Source organism: Mirounga leonina, unplaced genomic scaffold (genome assembly GCF_011800145.1).
Source record: "Mirounga leonina isolate KUSES-001 unplaced genomic scaffold, KU_Mleo_1.0 Mir_91, whole genome shotgun sequence".
Lineage (NCBI taxonomy): Eukaryota > Metazoa > Chordata > Mammalia > Carnivora > Phocidae > Mirounga > Mirounga leonina.
The window spans coordinates 45,486,018-45,512,825 of NW_023270839.1; the positions used below are offsets into that span (position 1 = coordinate 45,486,018).

Genomic DNA, 26,808 nt, shown 5'->3' on the forward strand with positions numbered 1-26,808 from the left:
CTGAGCCGCACACTTAAGATTTGTGCACTTTACTGTATTGTGTTAAATCTCAATAAAAAAGTGGACAAAAAATAAAACCAAGAAAACAAATGTGTTAAAGGCTCTCCACTGGAGGACACTGAAGAAATGAGCACAGACTCTTGTGTTCCATCTGGTTTCCATGCCACGGCAGAGTCCAGGGGCAACACATTCAAGCCCAGCTTCAAAATCTCCCACAGGAGTCAAAACCCAGCCTCTCTCCAGATGGGGTCCCACCACCCCACAGGCGCTGTCGGTGTTTCTCTTCCTGCCCTTCCTCACCCCTCCATAAACAAAGGTGAGCACATCCCACTCGACGCCAGGCACTTTTTTAGAAGGGGAGTCTCTTTCACTTCTTAATTCCTTATGGAGAGATGCTCCGAAAAACCTCCTCCTTTGCAGACAGACCCAAAAGACCTAGGAAATGATAGTAATGCAAAAAGTGAACTTGTGTGGGCCACTTGATGATACACCAGGCAGTGAACTGAGTGCTGAATGGGCATTGATATTCAATCCTCAGATTAGCTCTGGGGCAGGGACCAGTCATCCCCAGTGATAAATGAAAAAACTGAGGCTTGGAGAGAACTTAAACCCTGGTGCAACTCTACTTAACTCCACTTAACTCTGGCATTAATAGGATCCTGAGCTCCCCCAGAGCTCCCAACCCCTAGAATGCCTGAATGATTCTGTTGCATTTCCTGTCCTCCAAGAAGAAATGCCTGAAGTCAAGAGGAGAAGGTCATGTGAGAAATCTGTAAAATCCTAGGGGATTCTTGCTCTTTGGCCTGTGCATGAATTCTCCCAGCTCACAGAGATATCCTGCCTTGATGGAAGGAGGTGGTTCGGGACACTCTGCTCTGGAAATGGTAATAGCTAGGCTGGTGCCCAAAGAGGAAAGAGTATGGCAAGTATTGCCCAGCTTGAGCCCTTTCCACTTGAGCACAAACTATTCTTGATCTTTATATATGGATATATAGATATAGAGTGGGGATGAGGGGTGGAGGAAGAGGGAGAGATTCCTAAGCAGGCTCCACGCCCAGTGCAGAGTCTGATGCATGGCTCAATCCCACAACCCTGAGACCATGACTGGAGCCAAAATCAAGAGTCGGATCCCCAACTGACTGTGCCACCCAGATGCCCCGTATTCTTGATCTTCTAAAAACACCAGACTTGCCTGTTATTCAAGCCATCTAATGTCTATAATGCCATTATACTATCCAGTTCCCTATCAAAAGTTTCATCCATAAGGTTTAAAGGCCTGCATATAAAAAGCCTGCACAAAGGCACCATAGCAAGAAAGAAGGATGAAACAGGACCAGATAGGCCCTGGACATCTACCCTACAGTCATGCATCTCAGAACATAGCTGTGCAGAGGTGGCCTGTTGGAAGTTCATGGGCTGGTGTCTGGGATGTGTGAGCACAGCAATTCTACACTGGGAGAGATTGGGATCTCCAGGAGGAAGTCTTGGAGAAATAGAGGAGATATATAAACTGGATTAGCTGCTGTCAACCTGGCATCAATACTACCCCCTTCTAAGGTCTTGTCCTCACTGCAGAGATGCCAGGAACTACATTTCCCAGGATCCTCTTACCCCTATGGCTAGCTAATGGAAGGCAGGTAAATGATGAAGTCATTCCTCTGGAGGCAGTTGCAGACTGCTGTGTGGGAAGGTGATTTCAGGCTGCCTTCTTTCGAATTGCAGTAGCTTCCAGGCAAGCTCTTAACTTTGGATCTTTTGGCTGAGATCTGTGTTGGCTTTCTCGACCTTTTCTGTGGGAGCTTCTCTGACTTTTGTTTCTTCAGTTCTTCCGGTGTGTATTATTAAACCCCTAATTCCTGTATTATGTCCCTCTCACCTGAAATACACGGAGTGGCTCTTGTTTTCCTAATACAATACAGAGCTCCGTTGATCTCGGGATTTATTCAACATTTTGCTGTAAATTGGCCCCACTGAAATTCGAATGGATAACAGCTTTCATTGCATTTAGGGCCGTTGCTAGGAGAGGGGATACTGTGAAAGCTTTTTTGCCCTCAACGCCAGAAATGTCTTTGGTTATGAAGCACACAGAGACCGTCTCTGTGGACCTATCTGGGCCTTTCTTTGCAACTGCAGTTTTCAGATTTGTGAGACGGTTTTCCTCTTCCACCCTAAGGGACTATCTGATGGTAGAAAAGGCAGAGAAAGACCCAAAGACGCCAAGAAGCATTGGGAAGGTTTGTTGTAGATTTGGTTACCACAGGGGTACATTTTCAAAATGGCGTTTCTAGGTTTTACTTGGCCAATTAAAGAAACTTTAAGAAACCATTCACTATCCTTTTCATTTTGATGTAAATTTGATGCAAAAATGTAAACAATGCAAAAAGAAATGGGAAAATGATCTCAGGATTTTAAAAACTGAATAAATTTCCATTTCACCTTAGACCTAGTTTGGCATTTGGGAACTCCTGATCTCACTCAACCTGCTCGTCCAATATTTAAGCAAGGGCACCTTTTATTAGGTGCTGGGGATCTAAGAGTCAGGAAGATAAGCACTTTTCTTGCCTTGGGAAGCTTACATCAAACAGTTATTTATTGAGAGAGAGAGAGAGAGAGAGAGAGAGAACAAGCAGGGGGAGCGGCAGGCAGAGGGAGAGGAAGGAGGCAGCTCCTGAAAGCCGGCCATGGGGCTCCATCCCAGGACCCTGGGATCATGACCTGAGCCAGAGGCAAATGCTCAACCAAGTCACCCAGGGCCCCCTCAAAACAGCTTTTTGATGCCACAAATACTGGGCACTGTTGAGAACACGAGACATCTAATCCAGCTCAAGGGAGAAGAGGAAATTTCCAGTAAAACTGCCTTTTACACTGAGACCTGAGAGTCCGTAGGAGTTACAGAGAAGTAGACCTGAGGAAGAGAACTCATCTCCAGATGGGAAAACTGACACCCAGAAAGGGCTCACGACTTTCCCAAAGTCACACAGCATAGTGGCAGAACAAAAATGACAACCTAGGCATGAATTCCTGGGCCTCTACTAGCAGATGTTGCTACTTCTTCATAGTCTTTTTGGTGAGGATCCTAACTGTAGACTTACCGTCTTCACTGTCCACCTAGCTCTAGGCTGATTAAAGGAAGTCTTAACGGCTAGCAGCTAGCATCTCTTACAGAAAAAGATGATCTCGAATCTCACCTTCACTTGAATTCAGCGGAGTTCCAATAATTACTGCTTCTGCACTTTGTTACTTTGGGGCTCAGTCCTTTCCTTAAACAAAAATCAGCTTAACAAACAAAAATCATTGCTGTTTCTTGGAGTGGGACTGGAGTGAGTTGGGGTGGGAGCCAGGATGGTCAGAAAACAAACCACACATATTGCTGCTTCTGGAAGCTTTGTTCTTTAATGAGCCATGGAGTGATTTGTTCATCAAGCTGCTTTTGTGTAGCTATACAGTGCATATTCTGAGTGACACAAACTGCACTTTATACAGATGATGTCTTGCTCCTCCCGATCCAAAAAAAAAAAAAAACAAAAAACCCAAAAGGAAATTACAAAGTGCCTGTTGATTGCATCAGGAATGTAATCAGTTCCGTGGGTGAGATAAATCATTCTTTTTATAGAATTATTCTGTTAAACAGTAAAATGATATATTTCACAGGATACGTCCTTTTACAATACATAGTCTTTTAAAAATTTACACTCAGCATACTTATAAATTACTTTAAATCCATTAAAATAATATAATACTAATCTGTAATCCACACCTTTCCCCTAGTAAATACAGTTACTTGGTTCAAAAGGTGCAACTTTTATGTGACCTAAGAGGACTGATAAATAGGTATTAATTATAAATGAATAGCAAGGTGATAGGCCCGTTCGTGTGGCTTTTTTGAAGAACAGTTTTAACCAAGAGACCAACAAGACCCAATAGATCCATCTCCACAATCATCATTTTGCTGTTACCTTTTAACACCAAATCAAATGTGGGAGTGGTTCCAGAGAAAAGTGGTTAAAAGTATGTGAGGGGCACAGAAAGACTGAGGACTCCCTCAGATACCAAGGACTTTCACTACCAAGGCTAGCATGGTGCTACTGGGGGACAGTGCTGGGGAACTGTCACAAAATTATGGATAGGCATGACGCATTTGTCAACACAGAATGATGCATGCCCCATGCCTAGCTCCCCCACCAAGGGAGAAAAAAGAGGAGAGGAGGATGAGGAAAGCCATCTGGACTATATTTCTTTTTAAAATTAAAACTCTCTTAGCTTTGAACACATCCTGAGAATTTCTTCTCTAGTTTACCAAAGTGCTTGTGAAAGGTACACATTCGTTATAGTTAAAAAAAAAACAACAAAAAACAAAAGAAAAGGAAAACCATGGCCCACAGTCACTGAAGTGGACCTGCAGAACCTTGCTGGACCCTCCTCTTTTCAGCATGCTTCTAGGACCCCCTCTCTTCTCTTTGACAGTGAAAACAAGCCTACTGTCAAGGAACACAGAAGTCTCCACCAACCTCCCAGCAGCAGGGTAAGAGCTGCAGCTGGTTTCCAAAGCATGAGAAGGTAGGGGCTCTGGTATCCCACCCCTGACTTCGGGTCCCTCTGTCTCTTCAAGGCCCATACTGGAAACTCTGTATCTCCCTTTGTATTTCCAGAAGCCTAGAGTGGCAAAGGAATTAAAATGGCAGGAAGTGCATTACAAACTAAGTATGTCACCTCCCTGATTCTTGCTGTTAAACAAATTTGCTTCACTTAATGATACACACTGTAATTGTACTACTCTGCTTCTATTACATTTTCCATGATAAGGGATAGTTGGCTTTAATGTGGAGAAGTGAAAATCCAGGCTTGGTTTGGGGCTGGGAATGTGTGATATAAACAGAATTCCTCTGTATTTTGGAGTATGGGCTCCAAATGTGGGGCTGCCCATTGCGTCTGTGGCATCTGAGATCAAAGAAAAGCAAAGGAGAAGCAATGGGCGGTACAACTGCGACATATAAGAAGGTTAAACATTTTCGTCCTAAGTGATTATAATACAGCATCACTTCGTGGTAACATAACTTTAACCACGGAGAGGATCAGTTAAGACCGGATGGAAGAAGATACAGCACTTGGTTCTGACAGTTTTTAAGAGTTATGGCTTCATCTCTTTATCAGGCCAACAGTACTTGTTATCCTATGAGAAGAAAAGCTTTCTTTCCTTCAGAGGGAGGGTCCCACACTTGTTCTCTATTCTTACGATTGTGTGGATCTCTCCCCACCCGCCACCCTCCGTTCTGACAGTTGGTTAAATGACTAGAAATCCACAAATCTAGCAACCAAAAAACAAGTATTTTTTATTTAATTTTATCCAAATTCAGGTTTCAGGTCCCTGAGAAATATAAAGTCTCTTAACATCCATTGCCTAGTTCCTATAAAGTGACCTATATGAGTTTTTTTTTTTTTCAACTGCCAAAAACTTATTTTGCAAACAAACAAACAAAGAAAATCTGAAAAAATTTAGAAGAGAGAACATATGCCAAGATGTGTTCTCCAGGCTGTTCCTCGGGGCCAAAGGAAATTATCCAACAAGGGTCATCTCTTTTTCATACGGTATTTAACCAATGTTCTGGAGCAAGCAGAGAGTAGTAGTCAATGCCCACCCAGCAGGACACTACTCCCCCAGGAATACTGACACAGCCTGCGCAGCCCCACTTGGGGCCCCGGGGCCCCAGAAGTCCCACTTGGACCCGACCATGCTGAGGGGTTGGGTTTTCCTCTAGAAGATTCTCCAAAGTTCCAATTTTTAAAAGGCTTTCCATTTGTTACTCCTCAGCATGAACAAGGTGGCAGATGTTTGCGGGATATGAAATCTAACACTTACTCAACCATCATCATTCTGGAGATTTAAGATTCCCTTCCCTAGCTCATTTCTGAAACCAAACCAGGGAGAGGTAAGACTCCTGCTACGTTTAGCTGCCACTCAGAATGATGTTCTAAGCCTGACCTCTGGGACTTGACAATAACCACCGAGGCAGTGACATGAGGTTCAGTGTTGTGTAACAGGAGAGAATCTGCCTTAACAAAAGTCTTAATATTTCTACAACTTCAAATGAAGAAGTATGAAAAGAAAGAATAACCAAAATTCGGGTTACAGATGGTAAAGGCTCTTTTTCAGAACAGTGCACGTGGTAGTTAGACAAGATGCATTTAGTGACTTTAAAAATAAACATTTTCACATACTTATCTCAAGAAAGAGTATCATGTTTCATTTTCCATATATTATAAATAGCAAAAACAGATTCTAATCCCACAAATGCTAAGAAGCTTAAAATGCTATTATAGCTCAGGTGTATGGAGACACCCAGTGGTGAAAAAGATGGTCTGATTTTTCCCTCAACCCAGGGACAGTGGCTCTCACCCCTATCCAATGGCCCCTAATCTGTGGGAAGAAATTCCACGAGGAGGAGGGAAGCATAAGGTTAAAAAGAAATATGCATACTATACATATATATTTACAGTAAACTTCAGTAACCAGAATATTAACAAAAATAGCTTCAAGTAGTCCTTGATTTATTTTTTCATCTATTTAATACTGATGGTCTGAGGAAAAGAAGATAATAGTTAGATGGTTATATTAAAAACCTTTTTATTTTTTTGGCAGCTTTCTGTTAACACTTATTCATGCAGTGTTGTGTATCAATGTTTTGGGAGAAGTGATTAGATGGTCACATTACTTGTCTGAGTTTGTGGTGGAAGATGAACAGGTTCATATGCGATCTTCAGTTTAATCTATACAAAGAGGAAAGCCTGGGTGGATTAGGATGAGACCCTCATGTTTAGGGATCACCATGTCTCTGAGACTTAAAAAGAAAATTAGAGGAACCTAATCCTAGGACCAGGAAGTATGAGAACAGCAGGGCAGCTGAAATTTCAGCCCATGCAATATATTTGGCAGGAACTAACCAGGAATGAAATCAGCATTATTATGACACTGAACATCATCAAAAAACAAAACACGTACTCTCTTCTTCATCATGTAACCAGATGTCTGAGACATGCTCTGATGGCTTCATGGAAACAATTACTTTTTTACTTTCCCCAGGATATAACATGGAGTATTTCTCAAAGATCTTAAAATAGAGGGCTTAGGCTTTTTGTTTATAAATCCTTGGAAAAAAATTATATTCTACCCCAGCTCCTAACTATCCCAAAATAAACCCAAAGGCTTTTGCTTTCACGGTTAAGAAAGATTTATATGTTTTCTTCAAATGTCAAAAATCAGTGGTTCCCTCAGGCCTACCATGTCCCCCCGCCAGTTCAACACCCACCTCTGGGAAGGAAAAGAGGGTGGAGGAGAGGCAAGTAGGAAGACCGCCAACCTGACCCAAATGCGCCGGCCCTAGGCGGCTCCACGTAGTGAACTGTCCAGGCAAACACAGCAGCCAAGGCACAGCCGGCACCATCCCCAGCAGGCTTCAGAGAAGCCTTTCTGCTTCTGCCGGAGGCCCAGGACATTAGCACCCAAGTCCTCGGGTGTATGCGTGGGCAAGAGGCAGGACCACAGTTAGGATGGACTACTGTGGACGAGGGGATGAGAAGAGGCCCTGAAGATGAGATGTGTTTACCACTCTGTAGCCATGAAGGGGTACCCAGCTGCCAGTTCAGACCATAAACTCATTGTTTCCAAAGAGAGCTAGCTGTTGGGTGGAGCTGGAGTCTGGGTCTGCAGTTTTCCTGCGGCCAGACACAACTGTCCCCTCTGGGGTCTCTTTGGTTTTCTGAGGTGAGTTTTTCACATTCTTTAATTTTTGTTTGCCCTTTTCAGGGTTGAAGGTTCCTCTGCTGATGAACTGAGGCCTGTCTTCCAGGGATTTGGTCTGGCCCAATGGCCCTTCCATTCCCACGGCCTCCCCAGCTGAGGCAGCTCGGTAGAATGGAGATTTAGAATAAATCTGAAATCGTTTTCTGGTCCCATGAGAAGATGCAGTGTTAGACGAACATAAAGGAGAGGCTGAAGAGTCCACCGAATCCAAAGAGTCTTGCTGCTTTTTTAGCTGCTTTCGTAGCTTGCTTGAAGGTTCAGGTTTGCCAGCCGCCTTCAGGGAGCTCAGGGCTAAGCTTCTCTCTAAAGCAAAAGGAGAGATCAAAGCTCTAAGTGACAATTTCCTCTAAAGCAAATCATCCCAAAAGAATAGGTTTCACCATTCCCGTGTGATGGGTGGGCTGAGGTCTGAAGGGTCCAGGCTGACCTACTTTGTCCACAGTCATAACCTGAGAAGTTATCCATTTCTACACATATCATTTAAGAATCAACCCCAAGAAGTCTGGAGTTCGACTACCCATTAGGAGAGGTCTACAACTGTCACTATCATTTAAAATACTGCCAGGATATGTAGTAATTCTAAGTCTCCCTGAGACATGCCAGGTAGTTAAATATCTCCTTTGGTATGAGCCCATCTCCCAGCAGGGCACAACTCCTACTAACCACCCTTAGAACATGGATCATGGGTCAGTAAGACAACATGTGTTGTGATTATTGGGTTTTCTCTGTGGTAAACAGAGGAGAAAACATTAAATTGACCAAAAAAACTCCATTACATTAAATGTTTGGTTTGATGAACAATACATAATGGAAGCTTCACAAAGATCAGTATATTTGAACTCCTTAGGACTTTGTCACCTTCTCACATAAGGTCAGGCATTCTTGAAAGGGATTTTGTCTTAGCTTGGGAATCCTTAATCGTCCCTTGCAAAACAAATCTGGAGTCTTTGATCTAATATGTTCATTTACCTGATTTCTCAGAGATGGCACCTTCAGACTCAATATTCAAATTTTCTGAGCTATCAGCAGTCCCAATGGAGGCCTCAGACTCAAGCGTTTCATCATCAGAAGCACGGGGTTCCAGTACAAGCATCTCAAATGTTAGCTCCTCCCTGTAAGATATAATCAAGAAATCCACTAGCGTTTGATAAGAAGAGGAAGGAAGACAACAGGAAAAAAAGACCTATGATGAAAGAAATTTAAGTAGCAAAACAGTCACATTTCCTACTGTTCCCATCCAAGGTGGTCATGAAGACTGGTAAGCCACAGTAATGATGAAGGCTACAAACACAAAGCCTGGGACCTCTAAGAGAGCAAAGAGCGAGGTGGGAAAAGATGCTGCAGCTGTAAGGTATTTTGGTAAAATGAACTCTGGGCTGATAACCAGGGGATCAGGGTTCTAAACTCACTCTAAACTCATACATAATGCATTGGGAAAGTACTTTCCTCTCCGTGGACCTCAGCTTCCTCATCCACAAAACAAAGAGATGACATGAGATAATCTCTAAGATTCCTTCCAGCTCTTTAACTATCTTCCATGAACTGGCATTAACTGGCTACAGATGATATCCTTTACCTTAACCACAGAGAGACCTCTGATGAAGTAAAACGTCACTGATCTTTTTGTCCTTTGCCTCTTATGCCACCTCCACTCACAACATTCTCTACTCCTCTTCATCAGGCACCCACCTACCTCTCAGTTGTGCCTCCTTGTTCCCTCAAGTTTTGGTACTTGGTTCCTAATCTTGCTTTCTCGCTACTACCTGATGTCACCCTGATCTGTCAATAAACATCTTTGTAAAAGCTCACTTCAGTATTCTCACACCGAAGTGTCCTTGTGTCTGCTACTTCTAACAACCTTTCCTTCATGTTATATGGGCAACTTTCTCCAATGCGCAGATCTTAGAGTTTGTCACTACCTGGAAATATACCAGCTCTGAGTCCCAAACTGTCCACAACCTCCTTACCAAATCTCTTTCAGAGCCTTCTCGGCTTTGCTTCCACTCTGCCTAGCTCAAACTATTCACCCTTCTATACCTCCAATACCATTTTCATCAAAGCTGAGTGAGGTCCTCTTTTCAAATCAGATAGCTAGCCCCTGGTCAATGTGCACCACTTCTGCCTTATCATGTTCTGCACAGCTGAGCCTCAGCTGCTTTTTTAGCTTACCAAAATTCTAGAATCAACCCTGACAGGCAAAAAGTTACTTTAACAGACTCGTATGTCCCCTAATGCATCAAGCTCTCAGACCTGGGATCCTGGAACTCAGAAACAAAAATCCCCTTAAAACTTTAAAGAGTCTTTATTGTCAATAAGAACCGGTGCACAGTACCCTCAGAAAGAACCACAGCATGTCCGTATTATCCCCAAGATATAGTGTTATTGTTACCTACCCTTGCTCCAGTGATGGTAGAGGGCACAGAGCTGACTGTCTTCTCTCCTAAATTGCAACCAATTTTTCTACCTAGTATCCCAGCATCCACTAGAGTTCCTGCCTTACCCTGACCATCCAGTTGGTGGCCCCATGGCTATATTGATCCTCACATAATAGCCTTCTTTAGGGAGTTCTTTTTTTTTTTTTTTTTAAAGATTTTATTTGTTTATTTGTCAGAGAGAGAGAGAGAGAGAGCAAGCACAAGCAGGGAGGGCAGTAGGCAGAGGGAGAAGCAGGCTCCCTGCCCAGCAAGCAGCCCGATGCAGGACTCGATCCCAGGACCCTGGGATCATGACCTGAGCTGAAAGGCAGATGCTTAACCGACTGAGTTACCCAGGTGTCCCACTTCAGGGAGTTCTGAATAATACCCATTCTTGAAAGGGACTCTGTCTTAGCCTAGGAATCCTTACTCTTCATTTTAAAGACCAATCTGTTCATTGAAACTGATCTCGGACCTGTTAGGAATCCTGGCTAAGACTGACACACCTTATCCCAGTCAGCCTTCTCCAGCACTGTCACTGAAGAAGCTTCAGGTCTCCCTCCTCATGGAGCTTCCTTCACTAAGGTGACAACTCTTCACGCTCTTACCCGAGTCCAGGCAACATGTCTTTGTCATCTTTGCATCCCCTGTATTACCTGATACAGTGCTTGACACATAGGGGATATTTAATAAATAAGGAAAAATCAAGAGAGCAGAGAATGAAGAAAATGAAAGCAGGTAATAAATAGTCGCTCCCTTTCCTCCTAGAAACTCACTTCTCTTTCTGTAGGTTCTCAATCTGCTCAGTCAGTACTCTCTCCTCTTGCTGCATAGCTGCTTGTTGTTGTTCCGTGATGTCAGTCTCCACAGCTGCTTCACTAGTCAAAGTCTCTTCTGGGACGTCAGACATGGAGGGCAACCGAACTACAACAGGAGAGGATGGACTTGGATAGTTTCCTCGACGAAGTCGCCCCTTTCCCTGAAAAGAAAAATACGTGTTAGCAAGTAAAGTGAGTGACTGCGTTAGTTGTATGTGGCCCATTTAGGATAGCAAGTGTACTTCCATCACACCAGGTGAATGGTAGGAATAAATGGAAACTTTCGGCAAGGCCTCAGATATTTAAAAGATACTGTCCATCAAACACATTTAGATTAACTATTTCTTGCAAGAGCACTAGAAAACGGACACTTTGGTGGGTGGGACTGTAGGAACACATTATGCACTGAGAGGAGATTCTTCATTTAATCTAAGCTTTGTCCACTCCAAATTAAGTATCCACACATGGCTATTTAAATTTAAATTAGTTAAAATTAAATAAAAGTAAAATTTTAGTTCTGTATTCATATTAGTCACATTTCAAGTGCTCAATAGCCACAGGTGGCTAGTGGCTACCATACTGAACAGTGCAAGATATAGAACATTTCCATCATCCTACAAAGTTCTGATGGACAACACTGCTCTGTAACTTTAACCTTGGAATGCACAGTCTCTCTAGGAAGACTACAGAAACAGGTCCTGAAAAGTCAGTTTCATTAAAAAAAAAAAAGTCATTTATGTATCACAGGATGCTAGTGAGAGAGATTCTGAGATCACCTTAAGGAATTTCCTTCTTGAGATCAGAGGGGAAAAAATGTCATTGCTTTTAATTTGGTTACCTTGTATGTGACTTTAGCTTCTGATAATACCAGACTAGGTATTTCAGATTATACCTCCTGCTGAGAGCAACTGGACCAAACATAAAATATTCCTGAAGGCACCAGAGAGCTAGTTAACAAAGCAAACCAGAGAGAGGCTAGTTGAGCATTCAGGGCTAACCTAAATTTAAGAAGAGGTGGCTGGGAATCTGAGGAGAGCTTCTGACAGACTACAGCAGGGGTTAGCAAACTATGGCCCTGGGCCAAATCTGGCCTTACGCCTGATTTTGTAAATAAATCTTTACTGAAATACATTCATGCTCATTAATTCACACATTGTCTAGGCTCTTCCAAAGAACAATGGCAGCACTGATTGTTGCATCAAGGACTGTATGGTCCACAAAGCCTAAAATATTTGCTCTCTGGTCCTTTGTAGAAAAAGTTTGCCAATCCCTGGGGTAGAAATAAAACACACAAGGGTATGGACTGCTGGTAAGATCTTCATGCCTGACACAGGGATCCCCAAGGTTTGCATCCTAAACATAAGAGTAAACTGAAACAAAAGTCCTTGTGGACACTGTAGCCTAGCTTCGAGTCATTTGAATGGTCCAGAAAACTGTAATTCCTAAAACTGGATTAAAGTAACTCCAGATTGCTAGTGCCCTAGAACTTGACAGAAAAAAATGAAAACATGCCTTGGAGGAAAATCATATCCTCTCAGGCCTCAAAATATTTTTAGAAATAGTTTTTCAAATACTATGTATGACACATAATCAAAGGTAACCAAGCACAAAAGGAGACAAGACAATGTAAATGAAAACTGGTGAACACAACAAAACCCAGAAACCCTCAATGACTCCAGATATTGTGGCTATCAGACAGACTTAAAATACTCATGCTGAAGGAGATAGAAAGATCTGAAATAGCAGACTGGAAGTTAAGTCAGAAGAAAATACAAAGAATCAAGCAGAGAAAACAAAATTTTTCCTGAAAAAATTCAGAAAAGAAGGTAAAAAGTTAGAACACAATAAAAAGATCTACCATATGTAAAAAGAATATCAGAAGAGGCGAGAGATCCTGTAGAATACTGAGGAGGTAATGACAGAGCATTTTTCAAAACCAATTAAATATATCAACCTACTGACTGAAGAAAGCCTTCAAATGTTAAAGAAGATAAATAAGAAGTCCATACATAGACACAATTGCTAAAAATTAAAGACAAGAGATAATCTTAAGATTTATTTATGACAGAAAGCGTGAGAGCGTGAGCAGGGTGGGGAGGAACAGAGGGAGAGGGACAAGCAGACTCCGTGATGAGCACGGAGCCTGATATAGGGCTCGATCTCACAACCCTGAGATCATGACCTGAGCCGAAATCAAGAGTCAGAAAAAAAGTATACCTGCAACAAGGACACAAAGTTAATATTCAGAAATCAGTTAAATTTCTATATACTAATAATGAAGTAGCAGAAAGAGAAATTAAGAAAACAATTCCATTTTCTTTTTTTTTTTTTTTAATTTTATTTATTTATTTGAGAGAGAGAATGAGAGACAGAGAGCATGAGAGGGAGGAGGGTCAGAGGGAGAAGCAGACTTCCCGCCGAGCAGGGAGCCGGATGCGGGGCTCAATTCCGGGACTCCAGGATCGTGACCTGAGCCGAAGGCAGTGGCTTAACCAACTGAGCCACCCAGGCGCCCCAACAATTCCATTTTCAATAGCACCTAAAAGAATAAAATCCCTGGGAATAAACAATCAAAGAGGTGAAAGACCTTTACCCTAAAAACTACATAACAGTGATGAAAGAAACTGAAGATGACACAAACAAGTGGAAAATATATTCCATGCTCATGGATTGGAAGAATTAATACTGCTAAATGTCCATACCACCCAAAGTAATCTACAGATTCAATGCAATATCTCAAAATAGCAATAGCACTTTTCACAGAACTAAAACAAATACTAAAATTTCTAGGGAATCATAAAAGACCCTGATTAGCCAATTCCAGATTTCAAGATACTACAAAGCTGTGGTAATAGAAACAGTATGGTACTTGCACAAAAACAGACACATAGATTAATGGAACATAACAGAGTCCAGAAACAGACCCTTGCTCAAATGGTCAATTAATTTACAACAAAGGAAGCAAAAATATACAACAGGGAAAAGACTGTCTCTTCAACAAACAGTGCTGGGATAACTGGACAGTTACATGCAAAAGAATGAACTGGACCACTTTCTCACACCAGACACAAAAATAAACTCAAAATGGATTAAAGACCTAAATGTGAGACCTGAAATCATAAAACTCCTAGAAGAGAACATAGGCAATAATTTCTCTGACATTGGCCACAGTAACATTTTTCTAGATATGTCTCCTAAGGTAAGGGAAACAAAAGCAAAAATAAATACTAGAACTATATCAAAATAAAAAGCCTTTGCACAGTGAAGGAAGCCAGCAACAAAAAGGCAACCTATTGAATGTGAGAAGATATTTTCAAATCATATATCTAATAAGGGGTTAATATCCAAAGTATATAAGGAACTTACACAACTCCAAACCAAAAAAACTACAGATAATCCAATTTAAAAATGGGCGGAGGACCTGAATGGACATTTTTCCAAAGAAGACATACAGATGGCCTACAGACATGTGAAAAGATGCTCAACATCACTCATCATCAGGGAAATGCAAATCAAAACCACAATGAGATATCATCTTACATCTGTAAGAACGGCTAGAATCAAAAAGACAAGAAATAACAAATATTGGCAAGGTTATAGAGAAAAAGGAACATTCTTACACCAATGGTGGGAATGTAAATTGGTACAGCCACTTTGGAAAACAGTATGGAGGTTCCTCAAGAACTTAAAAGTAGGACAACCATATGATCCAATAATTCCATTACTGGATATTCACTCAAAGAAAATGAAAACACTAATTTGAAAAGATATATGCACCCCCATATTTACTGCAGCATTAACTTAAAATAGCCAAATTATGTAAGCAGCCCAAGTGTCCATTGATTGATAAATGGATAAAGAAGTAATGGAATATTATTCAGTCATAAAAAAAGATGAGCTCTTGCCATTCGTGACAACATGGATGGAACCAGAGGGAAAAAATCAGATAAAGACAAACTCACGATTTCACTTATATGTGGAATCTAAAAAACAAAGCAAATGAATAAACGAAAAGCAGAATCAGATCTATAAATGTAGAGAACAAACTGATGGCTGCCAGAGGGAAGGGGGCAGAGAGATGAGTTAAGGGAAGTAGGAGATTCAGGCTTCCAGTTATGGAATGTATAAGTCATGGGGATGGAAGGTACAGCACAGGAATCTAGTCAGTCGTACTGTAACTACCTGTAATAGCACTGCATACACCTGTGGTAAGCACAGGCATAACATATATTTGTTGAACACCTGAAACTAATGTAACATTGTGTGTTAACTATACTCAAAACAAATTTTAACTGAGTTATGAAATGGAAAACTATATATACATGTTTAACAAAAAGAAACTATTAGGTTCAAAGGTTACTTTTCAACAGAAATAATGGAAAGCAAAACACAACAGACGGTATTTCTACAGTAATGAAAGGAAAGAAACTACCAATCTAGAAATCTACACACAGCAAAACCACTTTCAAGAATGAAGTTGAAATAAAGACATTTTTAGACAAAGACAGAATGTGTCACCAATACAACTGCACTAAAGGACATATAAAAAATGAAGAGAAGTCAGGGTGATAAATGAAGAGCAAGGATAACAGAAAATATGTGAGTAATTTTGAATGAATACTGATTACATAAAACATAAGAATAATGTGCTGGACTTAAAGTATACAGATAATTAAAAATAACAACAGCAACTATACCATATATAATAATATAATAGCTGAAGCATGTGAAAGTCCTTACATCATCTAAGATAAAAGCACAAATTAATAGATTTTGATAGTCATAGATTTATGTTGTAATCTTTAGGTTAACTATTAAAAAAAAGAGGGAAAAAATGTAAAACTTGAAACTAACAAAAGAAAAAATGGAATAAAAAGTAACCAAAAGAAAAAGGCAAAACAAAACAACAAACCCAAAAAAGGCAGTAAAGAAAAGGAACATGCATCAGGTAGGAATAATAAAAAGCTCAAAATAAAATAGATTTAAATCCCAATATATCAAAGATTACATTAAATGTAAATAGATTAAATGCTCTAGTTAAAATCTGAAGAATGTCAGACTGTCTCAGTAAAGAAAACCCAAGTATATGAAGTTTATAAGGGACACATATAAAACAAAAGAATTCAGAAAGCTGGGTGCCTGGGTGGCTCAGTTGTTAAGTGTCTGCCTTTGGCTCAGGTCGTGATCCCAGGATCCTGGGATCGAGTCCCACATCAGGCTCCGGGCTCAGCAGGAGGCCTGCTCCTCCCTCTCCCACTCCCCCTACTTGTGTTCCCTCTCTCGCTATGTCGCTCTCTGTCAAACAAGTAAATAAAATCTTAAAAAAAAAAGAATTCAGAAAGCTGAAAGTAAAAAGATGGGAATAAAAGACATAGCATGTCTAATCAAAAGAAACCTGGTGTAGCTATATAAATTCTAGACAAAGTAAACTTTAAGGTAAGAAGTGTTACCCGTGATGAAGAGGGATATTTGCAAAAGCTCAAATTATGAAGAAGATAGAAGATTTCCAAACTTGGAAGTGCCCAAGAAACGCCTTCTGAAAACTTAAAGTAACATACTGACAGAATACTCAAAGAAACAGACAAAGCTATAACTAGCCCAGAAAAAAACAAATGTGTACACACAAACCAGTAAAGCTACAGAATGGAACAACTTGATAAACATAAGTGATATTACAGACATATGAAGAATTCAGTATCTAACAACTTCAGAATATTCTTTATTTTCAAGCACATACAGCAAGAAAATATATTTCCAAGGGGTTAAAAATATTCATCTGACCTTTAAAGTAATTTAAAATAAGTTTCCTGATAGTGTCATCACAAAGAGAAAACTAAAAATCCCTATAAATTCAGAAATTAAGAAAGAGACTTTAAAATATCCATGGACAAAGAAGAAATCACAATGGAAATTAGAAATTATTTTGAACAGTATCAAAATATGTGAGATATACTTTAACACTGCCTACCTTAAAGTTATAGCCTTACATGCATACATTAGAAAAGAAGAAAGGTTAAAAATTAAAGAGATAAGCATCAATTTCAGGAAACTAGGTAAAGAACAACAAAGCAAACCAAAGGAGAAAAAAGGAAACAAAGAGTAAATGAACATTAGAAAAAAGAGGATCAAAGCTAGTGTGTAACTTTTTGAAGACTGATAAAAAGTTTAAAACCCTGGTAAGACTGAAGAAAAAATAAGAATTCACAGATAACCAAAGGCAGGAATGAAAAAAAGGATACTACTATAAATCTTGTAGATATGAAAAAGTTAAGAGGCTACTATGAACAACTTTATGTCAGTAAATCTGAAAGTTTATATAAAGTGGAGAAATTTCTACAAAAATCCAAGTAATTAATACTGTCAAAGAAGAAATTTAAAAATGTGAAAAATCTTATAAATTGAATCTATAATTTAAAACTTTTCCAGAAAGAAAACTATGGGTCAGATGATTTTACTAGCAAACAAGAAGACAAATTCTTCCACAGAAGTTTTTAAAAAAAGAATTCTTTCCCAACTCATTTTCAGAGGCCAGCATTACCTTGATATCAAAACATTAACAAGGGTATTAAAAGGACTATTATAGGATAATTTTACTCATTACCACAGGTGCAAAAATCCTAAAAACATACTATAAACCTAATCAAGCAATATATAAGAAGGATATTACAAGACTAAGTTGATTTATTGCAGTAATATGTAAATGATGGTTTAACATTAGAAATTCACTGTGTGTGTCAATAAAATAGTCTCACTTTTTTAAAGATTTTATTTATTTGTTTCAGAGAGAGAGAGTGCACAAGTTGGGGAGACAGGCCAAGGGAGAGGGAGAAGCAGACTCCCCACTGAGCAGGGAGCCTGATGCGGGGCTCGATCCCAGGACCCCAAGATCAAGACCTGAGCCAAAGTCAGATGCTTAACTGACTGAGCCACCCAGGCGCCCCAATAAAATAGTCTCATGAACACCAAAATACATATAGTAACAACAATTCATAAAATTCAACATAAAATCATAGTAACAACTCAGAAAACCACAAATAAAAGGGAACATACTTAAAAAGCATCTACAAAAATTCTGTAGCAAACATCATACTTTGTGATAGAAGACTGAAAGCTTTCCCACTGATATTGGGAACATGCCAAGAATGATCCCTATCAGCACTTCCTTTCTACATGGTACTTGAGGTTCTAGCTGATGTAAGAGAAAGAAATAAAAGGCATAAAGACTGTAAAAGACCAAATGAAGCTATCATTATTCATGAACAATATGACTGTAGAGGTAGAAAATCCAAAGAAAACCAGAGAATTATTAGAACAAGTGAGTTGAGAAAGGTCACCAGATACAAGGTGAAAAATACCATAATCAATTGTATTTAATGAGAAACAGATATAAAAATTTTAAATAACATTTATAATTGTATTAAAATATTAAAATCCTAGTAATAATTCAAACTAAAGATGTGTAAGATCACTATATACCAAACTTTAAAAAATTTTTGAGAGGAACTGGTCTATATGGAGAGAGAAATCATGTTCATGGATGGAAACAATATTGTAAAAAAAAAAATCTCAATTCTCCCTAAAGCAATCTACTAATTCAATGGAATCTCAGTAAAAATCCCAAGAGAATTTTTGTGAAGCTGATTCATAAAGAGCCAAGAATAATCAAAACACTATTGAAGAAGAAGGTAGGATGACTTGTTCCAGCAGATATTTTTAGAAAGCTATAGTAATTAAAAACACTGGTGTTGGTACAAGGTCAAAACAGAGAGCACAGAAACAGATCCATGCACATATAGACTCTTGATTTATAATAAAAGGGGAACTTCATGGCTGTATGGAAAGAATGTTTTTTATTTTTTAATTTTTTATTTAATTTTTTTTTTTAGAGCAAGACAGCAAGCAATGGGGGTGGGGTGACAGTGGGAGAGAGAGAATCTTAAGCAGGTTCCTGGCCAGGAGCGGAGCCCAATGTGGGGCTAGATCTGATGACCCTGAGATCATGACCTGAACTGAAATCAAGAGTCGGACGCTTAACTGACTGAGCCACCCAGGAGCCCCCAAAATATTTTTTAAATAAATGGTGCTGAAAAAACTGGATATCCATGTGGAAAGATAAAGATCACTGCCTTCATTTTATCACATACAAAAACTGTCTCCACGTGGACTGGATACCTAAATATCAAAGGCAAAACACTAAAGCTTTTTAAAAGATAATAAAGATGATCTTTATGACCTCAGGTAGTAAAAAAAATTTTTACACATGACCCTACAAGTAAAGATTGATAAATTAGACTACATTAAAATTTAGAACCTCTGTTAATCAAAAGATACCTTTAAAACAGGGTGATGGGTATTGAGGAGGACACAGGTTGTGATGAGCACCGGGTGTTATACCTAACTAATGAATCACTGAACACTACATCAAAAACTAATGATATATTATATAGTGGCTAACTGAACATAAAAAAAAGATACTTTTAAGAATGGAAGAAAAAATCTGAAACAGAAGTAACCAGATTCATAAAGAACTCCTACAAATCAAAGACAGACAGACAACCCAAATAGAAAAATGGGCAAGGGATGGGAACAGGTCCTTCACAAAAGAGGACAGCCAAATGGCCAGTATACTTATGAAAAGGTGCTTAAGCACATTAGTGTCACAGCATAAAAATGCAAATTAAACCACTCTGACACAACCATTAAAATGGCTAAAATGAAGGAATCTGGCAATATATGTAGTGGAGTAGAACAACCGGGAACCCTCCCTCATACACTGCTAGTATAGTACAACCATGTTGGAAAAAAGTTTACTATTATGTAACTAATGTTGACGAAACATATACCTGTGACCCAGTAATTCCACTCCTATGTATCGTCAACAAAAATATGTGCATGTCTCTATCAAAAATACATGTATCAGAATGTTCATAGCAGCATTATTCATAATTCCCCAAAACATAAGCCAAAAGTCCTTCAACACTAGAATGGATAAATTGTGGTATACATATATACCGGGATACTATACAGTTAACAACAATGAGCTACAACTAACCACAACAATATGGATAAGTCTTACACACATACTTATTTTAGTCAGATATAAAACAATACATGTTACATGATTCCATTTTTATAAAGCCCCAAAACAGGCAAAACAAAACTATAGTGTTCAGAGATACATACATACAACAAATAAAAGAGAGTAAGTGATTAACATAAAACTCCGGTTATTGCTTACTTTGGGAGAGAGAGAAGGGACTGTGTTCGGAAAGAGAAAGAGGAGAACCTCTGGGGGTGCTGGCAATGTTCTATTTCTTGACCTAAATGTGGTATTTAGATAGTCCCTTTATAATGCATTAAGATATGTATGTATGCTTCTGTGCTTTTTCTATGTGTTGTATTTCACAATAAAAAAGATATTTTAAGAGGTTCTTTTCAAAGTTTGCTATTTACGCAAATATACCAATATCTTTTGAATAGCATGGGAAAATAAACTGACAGATTTCTGAGTTGGTTTTGGGAAGAAAGAAGGAAGATATGCTGTCTCAGAAACAGAAACTGCTGATCTAGCCCACATGGTGAGGTGAAAGTGGAGGGCAGCTCTTAAGGGCATTCAGACTAACTCTTCCAAATTCATGCATTCTAGAACACAGAGCAGGATGAAAATCAAGAGGATTACAAGATTGCTATTCTACTTTCAGTTCTGAGTTCAAAAAGTAAAGGATATATTAAGAAAAAGGCCCTCAAAATAGAAGATCAGTCTGCAAATTTAAGAAAGGATGACTCAGAAGAAGATGGCACTGTGGAACTGAGGAAGAGAACAGGATCTGGAGTTATTATCAACACAGTGCCCATTATGACTGGTCACAATCACATTATAAATTTCAGGACATCTTGATTTTGACTATTTTAATGAAGCCAAATAAATGACTAAAACATAATGTAATATAAAAGCCTCAGGGAGCTGGAAAAATCTGAACTTATTCCTACTACACACTTAGTATTCAAGAGAAGAGTTGCCTTTGTTCAGCGTTCATATCATCATCTAGCCAACTAAGTAGTTCACCATGGGTTAGCTAGGAATTATTTAAGAGAGCCGAAGAAAATCAAACAGGCTATTCAGGCCTAAGTTCTAATCAGCATTAAACAAAGATGAAGGAAAAGGTGAAACCCCTACAACTCAGTTCTCTTACAAAGTCAAAGAAAGTACTTTTTAAAGTTGATTACACAGAGCTTTTAGAAACATGGAAATGGAAAACTGCTAATATTGTGTTCAAAATTGGACATAAATTTGTATACTGTAGGGGTTTTTTTTAAATCTGCAAACATACCAAATTATTAACACTAGTTTGAGTAGAATAATATCCTTTATTCTCTACACTTTTCTGTACTTTCAAACTTTCCCATAATCGGCATGACTTTTTTTTTTTAAATGTAATTTTTTTTTTTCAGAGCAATGTTCACTTGCATATTGTTTTTTAGTAGTTTTACCTGTAATTGGTTTTCTACCATCTATGCAAAAGTCAATAGGGTGAAAAAGGCAAATATTTTCTTGGCATTATAATAAAAATATATTTGACCTCATGGACTCTCTGAAGAGCCAGCAGTTAACACGTTGAGCAGTCAGTGGTTGGTGAATCCTTCGTTCATTTTTCACTAGGTGGGAGGTCTTTCCCTATTTATTTATATGAGCTTCTCCTTATTAATTTAGGGAAAATTAGACCTTGTGATATGAATTGTAGATATTTTCTTAATGTGTCATTTCCCTTTTGCCTTGCTTACGGTCATTTCTATCATACAATAATACTTTATATCTATGCTGATGAACCTACCAACTTTTCTTTTAATGGTTTTCTATAATAGAAAAATCTTCTCTACTCCAAGATTACAGTATATTTTTCTATCATAATAGGGATTTTATTGGTTTGGATTTATCACACACTTTATGAACAATTTATACCCAATTCTTCAGGCAAATACCAAATATAAAGTCAAATTGTAGTCCTTTTCTGAGAACTTAATTCAGTGATTTTCCAGCTTAAACTTCAGAGATAAATTATTCCTAAAATCAAGATATCAACTATAATTATCGCAAATGTTGGTTAAGTGCAAATCTGAAGTCTGACTAATCCAGGTTTCAATATCATACATAATACTCAGATTTCCAATCCAAGTCACTAGGAAAAGCTGGACTACCACTACCAAAGATGTCACGGATAACACACAATTCTCATAGATCAGGGAGCAGTTTAAGACATTATGGAGGGTTAACTATTTTCAATTTTTTTTTTTAATTTTTTATTTTTTCCCCAAGTCTTTATTTATATCCCAATTAACATACAAGGTAATATAGTTTCAGATGTAGAATTTAGTAATTCATCACTTACATGTAACACCTGGTGCTCATTACAACAAGTGCCCTCCTTAATACCCATCACCTATGCCGTTCCCCCTCTCCCCCACCTCCTCTACAGTAAGTATCACTTTTGTTCTCTATAGTAAGAGTCTGTTTCTTGGTTTGCCTCTCTTTTCCCCCCCAATACTCATTTGTTTCTTAAAATCCACATATGAGTGAAATCATATGGTATTTGTCTTTCTCTGACTAATTTCACTTAGCATAATACTCTCTAGCTCCATCCATGTATTGCAAATGGTAAGACTGCATTCTTTTTGATGGCTGAGTGATATTCCATTGTGTGTGTGTATGACACACCACATGCTCTTTATCCATCTCTCAGTCAATGAACATTAGGGCTGTTTCCATAATTTGGCTATCGTAGATAATGCTGCTATAAACATCAGGGTGTATGTGTCCCTTTGAGTCAGTATCTTTGCATCCTTTGGGTAAATACTTAGTACTACAATTGCTGGATTGTTGGGTAGCTCTATTTTTAACTTTTTGAGGAACCTCCATACTGTTTTCCAGAGTGGCTACACCAGTTTGCATTCCCACCAACAGTGTAAAACACTGATGAAAGAGCACGAGAGAGGGGAGCGGGAGAGGGAGAAGCAGACTCCCCGCTGAGCAGGGAGCCTGATGCGGGACTCGATCCTGGGACTCCAGGATCATGACCTGAGCTGAAGGCAGTCGCCCAACCAACTGAGCCACCCAGGCACCCTGGAAGAATTTTTTTTATCACTGTTTTGTATATGTGACTTTTTTTAAAGCTCTAAAAAACATGTGTTTTGTTTTTTTCCTTTTATTCCCCCAGCTTTATTGAGCTATAATTGACATATAACATTGTGTAAATTTAAGATTACATGTGATATTTTGATGATATATGTGTATATCATGAAATGATTACCACAATACAGTTAGTTAGCACATCCATCACCCCACATAGTTACCTTTTTTTTTTTGGTGATGGTGGTGGTGAGAACATTTAATATCTACTCTCTTAGCATCTTTCAGATATACAATATAGTATTGTTAACTATAGTCTCTAATAAATAAACAAAATCTTTAAAAAAAAATTCTCCCAGATTGTACAAGAAGTGTAATACAGGGATCACTGACTTGATAAGTGATATCAATTTAATAACATTTAGCCTTAGTTTCTGTTTTCTGAAGATGTTTTTAGTTTCCTGGTCAGTAGTCACTTCAGTCTGTTTACCTTTTGCTCCCCCTTTCCCTTTTGTTTGCTTTTTTCCCCCTAAAGATTGATCCTTTATTGCCACTTTTCATAGCTTGGTTTCAACTTGTGTAGAAAAAGGTTTTAGTTGACCACCTTGCTGATTTCCTCTTGGGCTCTTCCATAACTGCCCTTTCAGCTAAACTAAGCTTCCTCTTGGATATTTTGGCAGTGTGAAGGTGAAGAGTGGGATGCTTGAGTGACTGCAGGATGCAGGGCAGTGAGAGCTCTGAAAAGCTAGAATGCCTGAGCTGTACTTTCATTCTGTATTTTTCAGTCTTTGATTCACTTGGATCAGTATTTTAATTCTTGTTTTTTCCCTACATGGCTATCCATTTTTCCTTCACCATTAACTGGATATATACCTTTAAAATGCCACTCGCCTGGGGTGCCTGGGTGGCTCAGTTGGTTAAGCGACTGCCTTCGGCTCAGGTCATGATCCTGGAGTCCCGGGATCGAGTCCCGCATCGGGCTCCCTGCTCGGCAGGGAGTCTGCTTCTCCCTCTGACCCTCCCCCCTCTCATGCGCTCTCTCTCTCTCTCATTCTCTCTCTCAAATAAATAAATAAAATCTTTAAAAAAAAAAAATAAAAAAAATAAAAAAGTAAAATAAAATACCACTCGCTTTAATGTTTTATCTTTTTTTTTTAAGGATTTCCCAAATTTTTATTTTCTTCTTATAAATTTTAGTATCAACTTGTCAAGAGTCCCTCCAAATATTATTTTGCTATTTTTACTGAGATCACATTTGTAGGTAAAGGATTACAAAACTTTCTTTGACCTTGGAGGGAAGATGGCAGCAGAGTAGAAGGACCCTAGGCTTGCTTTGTCCCACAAATACAACTAGACAACTATCAAATCATCCTAAATACCCCAAAAATTGACCTGAAGACGGGCAGAACAAATTCCACAGGAAGAGAAGAGGCCACACTGAAGGAGGCAGGAAGTGCAGGAAACACAGCTTCGGAGAGAAACGGACTATGGCTGCTGCACTGGGGAGGATCTGAGTTTGTGAAGAAGGCTGAGAGACAGACTAACACACAGGAGAGTGCACAGGGAGAATGATTCCCATAGCAACTGGTCTGGAAAGAGAAAGGGCTGGAGTTTTGAGAGTTCTTGCAACCAAGTGAGGCTTAAAGCCTGGCTTTAAAGGTCAGCATGCTTGCCTGTGGGAGAGCTCTGAAGACACTGGGGGTATACTTGGAGAAAAGGCAGGGCAAACAGCCCATGAACGTACAGTGGGGACAGCAATCTGAAGAGTGCCTAGGGCACACAGTGGGGAGGTTAGTTGTTCATTTCTGAGCATGTCCTAGAGGGGCAGCAATCTCAGAGAGACCCCTCTAGGAACAAAGGAACTGGCAGATGCCATTTGCCTCCCTACCACTCAGCATAAGCACAGGGCAACTTGCAGGAACCAGCACAGCACCAACAGCTGCTACCTAACTTGCTTACACCAAGTCCCCTCTCCCCTGTCCCTGCATTCCATGCTCCAGAAGAACTGCCCTTCCCAGTCACATTTGCCTCAGTCCCAGCACAGCAGGCCTCCTCCCCCAGAAGACTGACCCAAACCCTCAAACCCCTGCAATACTGCATCTCCTGACCCGGGAGTTTTGCTACACCTTGGTTCCAGTGGTGGTGGCTACACATCTCATTTCACAAGCAGACCAGAGCACACCTAGTTAAAACATACCATATTCAGGTCAGGGACCAAATACTGCCCATAATAGGCAAACACAGCCTCTGTAGACAACTGGCCTGAAGGATAAAGCAGCCAGGACACAATAAGAGAGCACACGCAGCACATACTGGAGACACTCCTAGAAGTACCAGGCCCTTGGGAACAGGGGACACTATACTGCAGGGCACTAAAGGACCTCTTCCTCATAAAGCCATTACCCTCAAGAATAGGAGACATAGCTGACTTTCCTAATGTACAGAAACTTAGAAAAAATGAGAAGACAGAAGAATTTGTTCAAATGAAAGAACAGGACAAGGCCACTGCCAGAGATTTAAGTGAAGCAGATGTAAGTAAGTAACATGCTTGATGGAGAATTTATTTTTATTTTTTTTAAGCAGGCTCCATTCTGGGCTCCAACACCAACACAGGGCTTGAGCTCACAACTCTGAGATCAAGAGTTGGGTACTTAACCTGCTGAGCTACCCAGGTATCCCTTGATGGAGAATTTAAAGCAATGATCATAAGGATACTCACTGGACTTGAGAAAAGAATGGAGAACATCAGTGAGACCATTAACATAGAGATAAGGAACAACATACAGAGATAAAGGGCTCAATAAACAAAATGAGAAATACACTTGATGGAATGAACAGAAGACTGGAAGAAGCAGAGGAACAAATTAATGACCCAGAAAACAGAGTAATGTAAAGTAATCTAGCTGATCAAAAGAGAGAAAAAAGAATTACACAAAAGAAGAATAAACTTATGGAAATCAGAGACTCCATGAAATGTAATAACTTCCGGAGTCCCAGAGAAAGAAAAGAGAGAAAAGGGGGCACACAATTTATTTGAAGAAATAATAGCTGAAAAATTTACTAATCTGGGGAAGGAAACAGATATACAGATCCAGGAAACACAGAGAACCCCCTACAAAATCAATTAAAGCAGATCCACACCAAGACATACTGTAATTAAAATGGCAAAATATAATGATAAAGAAAAAATATTAAAAGTATCAAGACAAAAGAAGACAGTTACATACAAAGGAAACCCCTCTAAGGCTATCAGCGACTTTTTCAGCAGAAACTCCAAGCCAGAAAGGAGTGGCATAATATATTCAAAGTGCTGAATGGGAAAAACCTGCAGCCAAGAATACTCTATCCAGCAAGGTTATCATTCAGAATAGAAGGAGAGATAAAGAGTTTCCCAGACAAACAAAAACTAAAGAAGTTCATGACCACTAAACCAGCCCCACAAGAAATATTAAAGGGGACGCTCTGAGTGGAAAGGAAAGACAAAAAAGACAGTGAGAAGGCAAGAAACACAAAAGCAAAGAAAAAGGAATATTTCTTTAAAAAATCAGTCAAAGAACTCACAAAATAAAAGGATGTAAAATATGACACCATATACCTAAAACATGGGGAGGAGTAAAGAATGGGTTCAAACTTAATGACCATCAACTTATATGC

The 26,808-nt window shown here is 39.3% G+C and overlaps 1 protein-coding gene across 10 annotated transcripts in view; it reads right to left on the bottom strand.

The window, feature by feature from the left end:
* Positions 1 to 3,555: 3,555 nt before the first annotated feature.
* MYO9A (myosin IXA) overlaps positions 3,556 to 26,808 on the bottom strand; it is a 272,310-nt gene continuing 249,057 nt past the window's right edge. For all 10 annotated transcript variants that reach the window (XM_034993654.1, XM_034993659.1, XM_034993658.1 and 7 more), the window contains 3 exons: positions 10,989 to 11,191; positions 8,768 to 8,910; positions 3,556 to 8,101 (listed from right to left, as the gene is read on the bottom strand). In XM_034993654.1, coding sequence (XP_034849545.1) covers positions 7,638 to 8,101; positions 8,768 to 8,910; positions 10,989 to 11,191 — 810 coding nt within the window. In that variant the 3' untranslated portion in view covers positions 3,556 to 7,637. The remainder of the gene's footprint in view (positions 8,102 to 8,767; positions 8,911 to 10,988; positions 11,192 to 26,808) is intronic.